Genomic DNA, 13,180 nt, shown 5'->3' on the forward strand with positions numbered 1-13,180 from the left:
TCAGGTCTTACTTTCAAAAACACTTTTGTCTGTGATGTTTATTTCAGTGCTTTACTTCAGAGGACGTTATTTCATATTTATGTATTTTACACTATCAGATAATTACTTTGGATGTTTATAATTTTGGGACCCATTACCACCTGTAAACACCCTGCATTGCTGACCAATCATAGCCTCTAAACATCATCCATCCCTGCCATCTAAAGCCACTATGCACACCTACACTCCATTCACACCTAAAGCCTAAAAGTCCTTTCACCCCAAAAATCCACCATCCCTGAACCATAAAATCACTCACAACTCCCAACTACACCCATTCCTGAACTCTAAAAACCTCTTTCTGTGCCTAAACCCCACCCATCCCTACCCCTTAAAACACCTCAGCACATCCAATTCCCACCCGTTCCTGAACTCTAAAAAACCCTCACCACTTTTAAACACCAGCCATCACTGACTCATAAGAAGTCCTCATTATCGTAAAGTATTCATCCCCTATCCTTAAAAAATGCATTCTACATCTAAACTCCTCCCATCCTTCAATCTTTAAAACCCTTCACCACCCTAAATTCCACCCAGCCCTGAGCCTGAAAATTCTTCACCATCCTAACTTCTACACAGAATTGTATCTTAAAAGCCATCACCAGCCCTAAACTTTATCAACCTATAAAGTCTAACACCCCTTGACAGCCTTAGACTCCACCAATTCCTGAAACCTAAAAACACCTCACACACCCAAAGACCACTCGTCCAACAATCATAAAAATCCCTCATCACACCTACACTCCACCGATCTCTGACCCTAAAAACCCCGAACCACACCTACACTCCAGCCATCTCTGAACCATAAAAACCTCTTTCTATGCCCAAACAACAATTATTTCTGACCCCTAAAAACTCCTCATCACCCTAAACATCACCCATCTCTTAACCTAAGTAAACAGCACTAGTCTGAAACTCCACCCCTGTATAGTGTAATTTTGGATTTTCCCTTAAAATAAACGTTACTATTCTGGCCATCAATGTAGTGAAAAACATAATAGAGAGTAGATTCATGGTGACAGCAATGGTAGACTTTTTGATACCTTTATGCCACTGGTTATTACAGACCTTGAGATGTATTGCCAAGGTGGTAAACAACAAAGGCGGTCATTCCGACCGTGGCGGTGAAGCGGCGGTAAGACCTCCAACAGGCTGGCGGTCTTTTTTCTGACATTCTGACCATGGCGGTTACCGCCATGGCCAGCCGCCGCTCCACCGTTCTGACCGCCACGGCGGTAACGACCGCCGGGCTGGAGACCTGGGTATTCCGACCCGCCTGACCCCGGCTTACCACCATGGATTTCATGGCGGTAAGCACTATCAGTGCCAGGGAATCCCTTCACTGGCACTGATAGGGGTCTCCCCCACCCCAACTCCCTCCCCTAGCCCCCCCACCACCCCTGCCACCCCCAAAAGGTTGCAGGACCCCCACCCCGATCCCCAACATGTACACACACATACACGCACGCATACATGCACGCAGTCATGCACATACACACCCCCCCCGCATTCATGCACGCACTCTCAACATACACACACCCCCCGCATTCATGCATGCACTCTCAACATACACACACGCACACCCCCATGCACGCACACAACTCACAACACCCCCCACCCCCCTTTCCCTAACGGACGATCACCTTACCTGTTCCTGTGATCCTCCGGGAGGGAACGGGACCCATGGGGGCAGCTCCGCCGACACCGTCACGCCAACAGAACACCGCTACAGCGAATCACAAGTCGTGATTCGCTGGGCGGTGTTCTGTTGGCGTGGCGGTGGAGGTGGAGCTACCTCCACTTCCCCGCCTGCCGCCAGTATGGCTGTTGGCGGCTCTTCATCCGGAAACGGGTGGAGCGCTGCCAACGGTCGTAATGGCCCGTGCGGAAGACCGCCAGCACTGGCGGTCTTCCGTACGGCGGTCCCTCGGCGGTCTACAGAAAAGACCGCCGAGGTCAGAATGACCCCCAAAGTGTCTTTAAATATGAATAACCTGCACTAGATATGGCTGTTGTGGTTTTAGAATGTTTTACAACTTGGAAGCCACAAGAGTATGTAGCCCGCTGGTGAGCTCCCTGCACTGAAATTGACATTCAGCAAATAAAACAAAAATGTTTTGGGGCACCCCATGCTCTCCCACCTGTTTCTGTACCTGTTTTGTTTTAAGCTGATCCTCCACCCTTCCCTGGACGTCTTCTGTTCCCTCAGGGAAGAGTGGCATATGACTTTGGTAAGGTATACAGATGCAGACTGTAACTAGGAAATGAAACTATGTTGTATATTCTTTGCCCAAGTGGACGTTGGTTCAGTAGGTTGGCATGAATGTTATAGAAGACCAGCCATGGCTCAACAGGCAATGCAGTGATAATTTTGAAATGTTCCCATAGTGCCTGTTCCAAATTAGACATGTTCAAACAGAATCTAATAGCAGACAACCATTGCTGTAGCTGACCACTGCAGTAAAGCATTTTTAAGTGAAGCTAAGAACTAAGTTTACGCAACTTAAATTCATTAAGATTTCTAAGATGAATCATTGTCAGCCAAATCTTGTTAAAACATCTTCAGGATAACTGAAGCATATTTTAGGCCCTTTGAGAGTTCTCAGATGAAATTGTGTACAGGCACTTGGCCTTTTGTACTGTTTTGCATGCTCCCTGTGGAACATGGACAGATGTGCGTTGGCGTTACTGGACATTATGGTGGTCATTCCAACCGCGGCGGGTGGCGGCAGCTGCCCGCCTGTCGGGAACCGCCGAATGACCGCACCGCGGTCAAAAGACCGCGGCGGCCATTCTGGCTTTCCCGCTGGGTCGGCGGGCGACCGCCAAAAGCCCGCCCGCCGGCCCAGCGGGAAAGACCCAGCAACGATGAAGCTGGCCTTGAATGGAGTCGGCAGAGTTGCTGGGGTGCGACGGGTGCAGTGGCACCAGTTGCGATTTTCAGTGTCTGTTAGGGAGCCCCACAACATCCGTTCCCGCCATCCTGTTCCTGGCGGTAACAACCGCCAGGAACGGGATGGCGGGAAGGGGGTCGGAATCCCCATGGCGGCGCTGCAAGCAGCGCCGCCATGGAGGATTCCCTGGGCCAGGGGAAAACCGGCGGGAAACCGCCGGTTCCCCTTTTCTGACCGCGGCTTTACCGCCGTGGTCAGAATGGCCCAGGAAGCACCGCCAGCCTGTTCCGTGGTCGTTGGCCCTGGCGGTCGGTGACCGCCAGGGTCAGAATGACCCCCTATATGACTTATCATTATGTGCCATGGATATAACACGGATTTATTGCTTACTCCATGACTTTCAGATGAATGCTATGGTCCAAGTGGCTGACCACTGATAAATATTGAACACCAGCAAGAGAAGCCAGGATACAGAGCACTGAGCCTTGAGCTAAACATGCTGATGTTCATTCTCCTCCTTGGTAACAGTACATTTGATTGTCATGGGGAAGGGTCTGACCTCTTTAGAATCACTTCTATAATAAATCAAGAAACATTTTCTCATATTAATAGAAAATAAGAGTGTATAATAAAATTTGAAAAATTACATCTGCCTCATGACCAGTTTCCTAGATATCTTACATTAATCTGTACTACTTAAAATATTTCATAGAAGTAGTTGTAGTGGTTGTAAGAGACATGGCCTAATGCTAAATCCTCACATAACACACACAGTGCACTCATTCATAAATATTTTTCTCCTTATTAGAAATAATTGAGCACTCAATAATGCTTAAAATTACAATAATTGGAGGTTCTATTATGAATGCATATTTTGGAACTACAAATTACCATCACTTATTTTTTTTATGTTTTGTAGGATTTGCTCCAATAAGTGGAATGTGCAGTAAATATCGCAGTTGTACCATCAATGAAGATTCAGGGCTTGGTTTGGCTTTCACCATTGCACACGAGTCAGGACACAAGTAAGCTATGCCTTGTGCACCCTGCTACATTTAAAAGGAATGACCATATATAAAATGTTGTTAATGTGTATGTATATTGAATATAAATGTGTAACTATTTTATTCTACTTATATGCATTAACTATTCCTTTCTCATATCTTATAAACATAGCTAAAGTATCTGTTACAATTTTTGTGTTCTGCAATTGTTTTGCAGCTTTGGCATGGTTCACGATGGAGAAGGAAATCTATGTAAGAAAGCAGAAGGAAATATAATGTCTCCAACACTAACAGGAAGTAATGGGATATTTTCATGGTCTGCATGCAGCCGGCAATATCTCAACAAATTTCTCAGGTACATTATGTATACGGAGCTAATAAACTAGCCTGTACAGTAAAATTAGCAGTATACATAATCAGTGGATGAGAGAAAATGTGGGCATGTGTGTTTCTTGCACCATTTGACATCATTGCACCATTATCCAAAAACAAAGGCAGTTTGGGAGATGTAACCAGGTTCTTCAACTCCTTCCTTACTTTCATCAGGATTTGCATCATCCACAACTGATTTGATGCGTATTTCAAATGGGTGCAGTTTTGATGAAAAAAAAACTAATTCTGTTTAGGTGGGATCTTTTTATTGCAGGAATTAGATGATGGGTAAATTTGAGGATCAGAGGATAGTGTAAAGACAGTAATGCTTAAATGTTTGTCAGAAGCAAAGGTCTTTTATTGTGAAGAGCTTTATGACTCTGTGATCTGTGGGTCTGTACAGTATTCAACTAGAAGCCAATTAGGGACAGACAGGGCAGACATAACATGATCCCAAATCTTTGGCTCTAGTTAAAAATAGAAAGCTTTCGGTAAAAAATCATTACAGCTATCTTGTCATAAAACAAATACATATATACCAATAAACAATAACCAATAACATTAATATCCAGCAATGGAATACTACCCCATATCCTGTATTCACTGCACAGATGAAAGAGGTGTTTTTTTTATCTTGCACCACAATAGGCAGGGCATTTATTTTGCAATCATATGGTCTTTGTTGTGCTAGTGTCATCTCCCATAAGCAGACTTGTAGTTGTGTAACTTGAACTTCTCCTGTGTTACCTGGATTGCACATCTATTTGTAGGCCCTCAGTGTTCATGGAATATTAGTTATTAATTTTGGCTGCCTATGGTGTACACTTTTGGTGGTGCACTTCTTTACAAACTGGGCATGTATCTATAATCTTTCTCCAGGATCTCAATAAGGGTCATTGGTACTAGGTCCTGCAGGGGCTGAGATAGCAATTATTCCAATCCAGTTCAATAAAAGACTGTTCATCTAGCAGTTTAAACTCCCGAAACATGATTGAGGGATCTTAACCCCTTCTCTGCCAGAGCTTTTCCACCTCGGGTGCCATCCCTTATTTGGCTATTTGAGGCAGTTTGCGCTTAGGCCCTCATAACGTTTTGTCCACATTGCTACCCACACCAAATTTGCGTCCTTTTTTTCCAACATCCTAGGGATTCTAAAGGTACCCAGAAATTCCTCTGGAGGAGACCAAGAAATCAGCCAAAATAAAGCACTTTTTTGAATCAGAAAACCAAATTTTTCAACACAATTTTGGCATTTTAAAGGGGCCATACCCAATTTTTACTAATTTTTGTGCTTTTAGACTCCTTTCAGTTAGTGAAATGGGTGTAAAACCAATGCTGGATTCTGGAAAGCTAAACATTTCTGAAAGGTAGACACAATTCTGAATTTACCAAGGGGTCATTTGTGTGGATCCTACAAGGTTTTCCTACAGAAAATAACAGCTGAAATTAAAAAAATATTGAAATCAAGGTAAAAAAAAACTATTTTTTTCCACGTTTTATTCTGTAACTTTTTTCTGCGATGTGGGATTTTCAAAAGTAATATACCGTTATGTCTGCTGGACTCTTCTGGCTGTGGGGGTATATTGGGCTTGTAGGTTCATCAAGAACCCTAGTTTCCCAGAGCCAATAAAGGAGCTTCACCAAGTAATGGGTTTTCCTTGTATACTTGGTAAACAGCAATTCATTTGGTGAAATATAAAGAGTGAAAAATAGGTATCAAGGAAACCTTTGTATTTTCATAATAAGCAGTGGTGATTTGCACATCTCTGAATCCCGGAGTGCCCATCCTAGCATGTGAATTACCGAGCATTTCTCAAATAGATGTCTTTTTTACACAATCTCTTACATTTGGAAGGAAAAAATGTAGAGAAAGACAAGGGGCAATAACAATTATTCTGCTATTCTGTATTCCCTTAAGTCTCCTGACAAAAATGGTACTTCACTTGCGTGGGTAGGCCTAATGCCCGCGTCAGGAAATGCAACATGGGCACATCACATTTTTACATTGAAAACTGATGTGTTTTTTGGAAAGTGCCTAGCTGTGGATTTTGAGCTCTAGCTAAGCCGGCACCTAGGGAAACAAACCAAACCTGTGCAGTTTTTTAAACTAGACACCTAGGGGAAACTAAGATGGGGTAACATGTGGGGCTCGAACTAGGTTCTGTTAACAAGAATCCTTTGCAAACCTCAAAATGTGGCCAAAAAACACTTTTTCCTAACATTTCGGTGACAGAAAGTGTGGAATCTGAGAAGACCCACAAATTTCCTTCCACCCAGCGTTCCCCCAAGTCTTTTGATAAAAATTGTACCTCGCTTGTGTGGGTAGGCCTAGTGCCCGCTGTACGACATGCCGCAAAACACAACGTGGACACATCTCATTTTGTCTAAGAAAACTGAGCTGTTTTTTGTAAAGAGCCTAGCTGTGGATTTTGACTTCTAGTTCAGCCGATACCTAGTGAAACCCACCAAATATGAGCATTTTCCAAAACTAGACCCTAGGGGAATCCAAGATGGGGTGACTTGTGGGGCTCTCACCAGGTTCTGTTACCCAGAATCCTTTGCAAACCTCAAAATGTGCCCAAAAAAACACCTTTTCCTCACATTTTGGTGACAGAAAGTTCTACAATCTGGGAGGACCCACAAATTTCCTTCCACTGAGCGTTCCCCCAAGCCTCCTGATACAAATGGTACCTCACTTGTGTGGGTAGGCTTAGTGCCCGTGACAGGAAATGCCCCAAAACACAATGTGGACACATCACATTTTCCCCCCAAAATACAGGGCTGTTTTTTGTAAAGTGCAAAGCTGTTGATTTTGACCTCTAGCTCAGCCGGCACCTAGGAAAACTTACCAAACCTGTGCATTTTTGTAAACTAGACACCCAGGGGAATCAAAGATGGGGTGACTTGTGGGGCTCTCACCAGGTTCTGTTACCCAGAATCCTTTGCAAACCTCAAAACGTGGCAAAAAAAAACTTTTTCCACACATTTCGGTGACAGGAAGTTCAGGAATCTGAGAGGAGCCACAAATTTCCTTCCACCCAGCATTCCCCCAAGTCTCCCGATAAAAATGGTACCTCACTTGTGTGGGTAGGCCTAGTGCCCACAAAAGGGAACGCCCCAAAACACCATGTGGACACATCAAAATTATCAAATACAAAACTACCCGTTTTTGTGGTGGGAGGGGCACCTGCGTTTTTGGTTCTGGACTTAGCAGCCATATGGGGAAACCTGCCAAACACAAACATTTCTGAAAACTAGTACACCTGAGGGAGTCCAGGGAGGTGTGATGTACGCAGGTCCCCAGTGTTTTCTTACCCAGAATCCTAAGGAAACCTCAAATTTATCTAAAAAACTAAATATTTCCCACATTTCTGAGTGGGATCACCGCACCGGTGCAAATATCTCACCACCCAACCTTCCCCTCCGTCTCACGGTAAAAATGATACCTCATTTGTGTAGGTGGGCCAGGTGCCTGTGACAGGGAAGAGCCATAAGCATGTCGAAAATGAAGGGGAACCAAAGTTGGTCCAAAAGGGCAGATCAGCCTAATTACAGTAGTATAATCCCTGGGGGGCAGAAAAGGCCTTAAAAAATTGCCCCCCGAAGGGAGCGACACTTGCCCAATGGGCCGCTCCCCTTACTCATATACATATAAGTTAAAAAAAATCTCTGGTGTCTAATGCTTTCTGCCCCACTTGTGGGCAGATTAGTCTAATAAAAATAGGCCGATCTGCCCCCAAGGGGGGCAGAAATGGCCTACAAAATAATTTGCCACCAGGGGAGCGACCTTTGTTTAAGGGGTCGCTCCCCTCCTGCAAAACAAATAAAATAATAAACAATCCCTGGCGTTTGATGGTTTCTGCCCCCATGAGGGCAGATCGGGCTAATTACAGTAGGCCGATGTGCGCCCGGGTGGCGGGGCAGAAATGGCCTTAAAAAAATTGCCCCCCTAGGGAGCAACCCTTGCACAAGGGGCCGCTCCCCTTATTCATATATATATATATATATTTATATTTAAAAAACAAAAATAACTCCCTGGTGTCTAGTGGCCTTTCTGCAGCCCGATCGCTTCGCTTTTCCTTTCCTTAGATGCCCCTCCCACCCCACTTCCTGGTCACTTTAGCATTTCTCTTCTGGGATCGCACTGGAAGCACAGCTTCCAGCACGATTGGAGATGACCTCTGATGCGGTCAACGCCTGATTTGCGTGCTAATGTCATCAGACGTCACTTTAGGGGTTGGAAGGGGAAGCGATTCCCCTTTCATCCCTGCCCTGGGGTTGTGGGTGGGAGGCTCATGGGGGGAGCACGAGCGCTCCCCACTTGGGCCAAGTGCAGGACCGGCACACAGCGACCGTGGCCGAGGGTGAGACCAGCTCATCCAGGGCACCCTACAGGTTAACATGATCAAAGGGTTTGTATACGAAGGGGAAGAGGTCTTTTCAACAAATCTTTTATCACACATTATGGCTATGGTACCACAGCTTCAATCAAGTCATTACCGCTTCTTAATGGGGCAACTAAGCCTGAGGCTTTCCCCATCTGAGCATATAGGACACACTGCAGGAAACACATATAGGGCCTTCCCTTTCTGACTGAGGAACAGGACCAAGATTCATATGCATATGAACCTGCCAATCAGTGACAATAACTGCACTGGAACAATGATTCACAGAGCTCTACACCCCCCTGTGTAAAAGCAGTTTCAAGTAGCTAGAAGGCAAGATGTGGCTGCTCTATTGTTTATTACTCATACATTCTAAAGGAGATTCATTGCATACATACTTCTTCTGTAGATGTTGAATGCCTCAAACAACTTAAATAATAATAATAATAATAATAATAATAATAATAATAATAATAATAATAATAAATAATGATACATTTCCTTTATAGTACAGCTCAAGCATCTTGTCTTGTTGATGAACCTAAACAGACTGGGCATTATAAGTACCCTGATAAACTACCGGGACAGATTTATGATGCTGACACACAATGCAAATGGCAGTTTGGATCCAAAGCTAAAGTATGCAATCTCAGTTTTGTAAAGGTATGTTTAACATATTGATCTTAAAGTTCAAGCATTTTAGAAAATTGTTCAATGGTTTTCCAGCCCGTGTGGTAAAAATGCCTAATGTAGCCTGATGTAGGCAAACATTTACCTGAATTTCTTAGGCAATCAGTAATGAATGGGAGGTATTCTTGGTAGAAATTAATGACCAGCTCATGCATGATTTTGTGGTGAATTAACCTTCTACATACATTGATGTGTTACCTTTTCTGAACAAATATATTCTGATAATAATTTTTTACTCCTAACAATTTATAAGGCACATTCTGTCTTTATTGTCTCTACAAGCACCCTTCATGCTTGTAATGTTAAATTGTTGTTTGCCAACTTAAACAAGACATTTTTCTAAATGTGATATGCAATGCAGAATTTCAACTGGAAATTAATCAATTACTTAAGCAAATTTAAAATCTGATTTTAGATGACAATAGCTCTTGTTGGCTGCAAGTTGGAACCATATTTCTGTCCCTATCAATTTAAAGAACATTTGTTTGCAATTCAGAAGTGAATACAGCAGGAAGCTATAATTCTACTGTTATGAAACAGTGAGCCTAAAAACATCAGAATCTTCTTCATTTGGTTAAGGTTGAATGAACCACATAAACTAGAGACTAATTTTGATTGCACTATTGAATATTGAGTAAAAAACTATTATGACACACTAATATAGTGGACATGATATTAAGGGACAAAATATTGAAAGGTATGCACACAGGAAATAATAGATTTACTCCACATCTGTGTGCCTATATGTGTAGTTATGCAACCCTATGACCCTGACCTGACCTGGGTTAAACAACAACAAACAAAAACAGAGCGGTCTGAAGGTAGGGATAAATCCAATCAATATTTTTAAAGACCAGTGCTCAATACTGCCTTTATGGATAAATTACTTTCCATTATTTATTACAACTGGTTATGTACAAGGCCGACAGTGGCTCAACAGTGAATTATATACAATACACAATGATTTCCAAGACAACACATTACACACATACAATTAAGATAACATATTCTTCTAAATATAGCTGAGGCAGACTTCTGGTTTTTCAAAGTCTTAACATAGACCAAACAGTCAGTAGAAGGTTGTGCCCAACAACGTTTCTTTATTGGTGGTTACAATTGAAAAATTGTGATTGTAATCCACTCGGTTGCGATGATTGGTGGTTCACATACAGGCAGCTATCAAATACCTATCTATTTTTTATGGTATTTTGCAGTACATATTAAAAATTGTTATTGAATTTATCCCTACCTCCAGACTACTCTGTTTTTGTTTATATGTGTAGTTAGGCATAGAAAATCTGTAGATACTTACCTTTCGATATTTTGTCCCTCCATATTTTGTCCAGGATATTAGTGTCCCACAATATCCTGGACTCAGTCTTCAGGAACCACACCACTGGTTTCCACTTCACAACTACTTTGCCACTTACCATAAATTGGTGAGGCAAAGCCAATAGTTTTAAAGTTTCTATGATGAAGGTAAGGAAAGAAGAAAGTAGCGGAAAGAAATAAAGAAAGGGTGAAAGAAATGTGAGGGATAAAGGAGAGAGTGAGAAATCAAAAGAAACGAAGAAGAAGTAAAGAAAGAATTAGAACAAGGGGATGTAGGATAATGTGGGAAGAAATGATTCCACATGTGTGTGCATGCCAGTAGTCTTTGACTGTGCCTGTATGTATATTGCCTTTGCGTGCCTTCCTGTGGTGTCTGTGTACATTTGCTCCTAACTGCATGTAGAATGCAAGTGCTTGTGTGCCAGTTTGTCTGTTGCTCAATGTGAACCATGCCTACATCTGTGATGCTGTGCGTCACTATGAATGTTTGCTTTTGGGTGCATGGTTGCTTAAAGATGTATTGTTCAATCTGCTTGAGTAGGCGCATTTCTGTATGTTCATGCCAGTGCTTAACACACAACTATAATGGCGGCCTAATGGCTTTGTCTTTTCTTACCATTTCCATCTCAAGCCAATATATTATTTGTCTAAGACCAAAAATTGGTTGGGCAGATAATGGTCTCATGGTTGTTTCTAAAAAAACTATCTAGCTGTATTTGCAAGCTACCTTCATTTCAGATTGAATGTTTTTGATCAGCCGTGCTTTGCTTCAAACTGGCCATCCCTAATTCACAGCACAAAATAAAACAGGAATTATTAACGGAGGGTGCAACCCACAAAAAAGTTTTAAATGACTGCACAATGTATACAGTTCAGTATCAGTTGAGTATGTAATTTGTAGAGCAATACTCAAAGTGGAACTAACAGCACTCTCTAACACTGTTGATCATGGAATACTTGCCCATGAACTTTACCCATACACAGAGGTAAAATAAATTGTAGCATAACAATATCATGATGTCGGCCTATTGAATGTCTGATGAGAACATCTTCAGATGTATATAGTCCCTTATTCAGCCCAATAGAGAGGGAAGGACATGCTCAAATAACCAATAGAAAAACATGGAGACTAAAACACTGTTGTGATCTGTTCCAAATTGTGATTGACAATGTTCAAAACCAGTGCTGAAGCTTCCGAAGCCAAAGATGCTACTGGATGAGAAAAGCTAACCTAAAGTATAATATGTTTGCTGTCAATGGTGAAAGATCCATTAACTGCCAAACCTAAAAATAGGAAATATTCTGAATGCATTCACTGTGTCAGTTTTTTGCTAGTTTCCCTAGCATCTGAACTACCATTTGTGGATGCTTCCCCAAGTAGCTGTCATATTCAAGAACATTATGTTTTCAGTTGGAATCCTAAACATATTAAACTTTTTAAATTCCATTATTGACAAAATCCTCTGAACATTTTAGTATTCATATTAGGTTCCACAATAGTGCCTGCTGCTAAATTAGTATATTTACATAAGAAAATATAACAAATTAAAGAAGCATCAGAAAGGTACTCAGTTCTACCATTTTCTGCTTTATTTTACAATATGGTATAGCACTCGTTATTATTTACTAGTGCAGTTGTAAATCATTGTACAAAACATAGTTGACTTTGGGATGCTACTTACCAGCATATGTGAACTTCACATCCGTTCTGTCCTCTTTTTAGGTCACACTGAGTTTTCGCTGTCTGACAGACCTCATGTTTCCAATACCTTTAAAAAAGTACACACAAGAGTAATACAGAGAGTGGGCTTTAGGTCAGCCCATGTCATTCATTGGCTTTCATGTGTCTTTCATGGTTTACCATTGTTTGGATGTGCTGTTCGGCAAGGCCATGGCATTTTGAGGATCATTACATTGCAGAAGAGTCACCTTGTGTTTCTTATGCATCTACTTTACTGGCTTGATTATATTTCACATGCTGGTTTATAGCTTTTTAGGTTTGGGTGACAGCTTTAGTTGTTTGAAAATACCTCCTGTTAAAAGCACACATACTACATAATATATAACACAAAACATACAATATGCATTATATGCAACATAGATAAACAGACGTTTTGTTAGCCCTCCTAACCCTTTGGCTTGTCTGGGTCACCCCCTTGTGCCTTGGGTCAATGGGATGCCTGTCACATTTGGGAATTTTGAAAATGTAGTGGTGTATGCTGAGCAGCAACAGCATCAATAACATAAGACTGTAAATCAGCAGCTGAGTAACTGGTATGGACTGAAGGTAGTGAAGCTAACCTAAGTGGAACAGTACCCAGAGTAGAAATGAAAATGCGATGCAAAACGCTGTGACATTAAAATGAAACACTGAAGAAAGCAAGAAACTTAGGTAGTATCTTTACTATGCAAGATGGTGGTCTTTGGAAGGTAAGGAGAGGTTTTAAAATATACAGTTACAGCA

General features: G+C 42.0%; 1 protein-coding gene across 2 annotated transcripts in view; it reads left to right on the top strand.

Moving 5' to 3' along the window:
- The window catches only part of ADAMTS18 (ADAM metallopeptidase with thrombospondin type 1 motif 18), a 282,250-nt gene that overhangs the window by 152,625 nt on the left and 116,445 nt on the right, over nucleotides 1-13,180 (top strand). For both annotated transcript variants that reach the window (XM_069216991.1, XM_069216992.1), the window contains 3 exons: nucleotides 3,853-3,958; nucleotides 4,155-4,292; nucleotides 9,204-9,357. In XM_069216991.1, coding sequence (XP_069073092.1) covers nucleotides 3,853-3,958; nucleotides 4,155-4,292; nucleotides 9,204-9,357 — 398 coding nt within the window. The remainder of the gene's footprint in view (nucleotides 1-3,852; nucleotides 3,959-4,154; nucleotides 4,293-9,203; nucleotides 9,358-13,180) is intronic.

The sequence above is a fragment of the Pleurodeles waltl genome, chromosome 12 (assembly GCF_031143425.1).
Source record: "Pleurodeles waltl isolate 20211129_DDA chromosome 12, aPleWal1.hap1.20221129, whole genome shotgun sequence".
Taxonomy (NCBI): Eukaryota; Metazoa; Chordata; class Amphibia; order Caudata; family Salamandridae; genus Pleurodeles; species Pleurodeles waltl.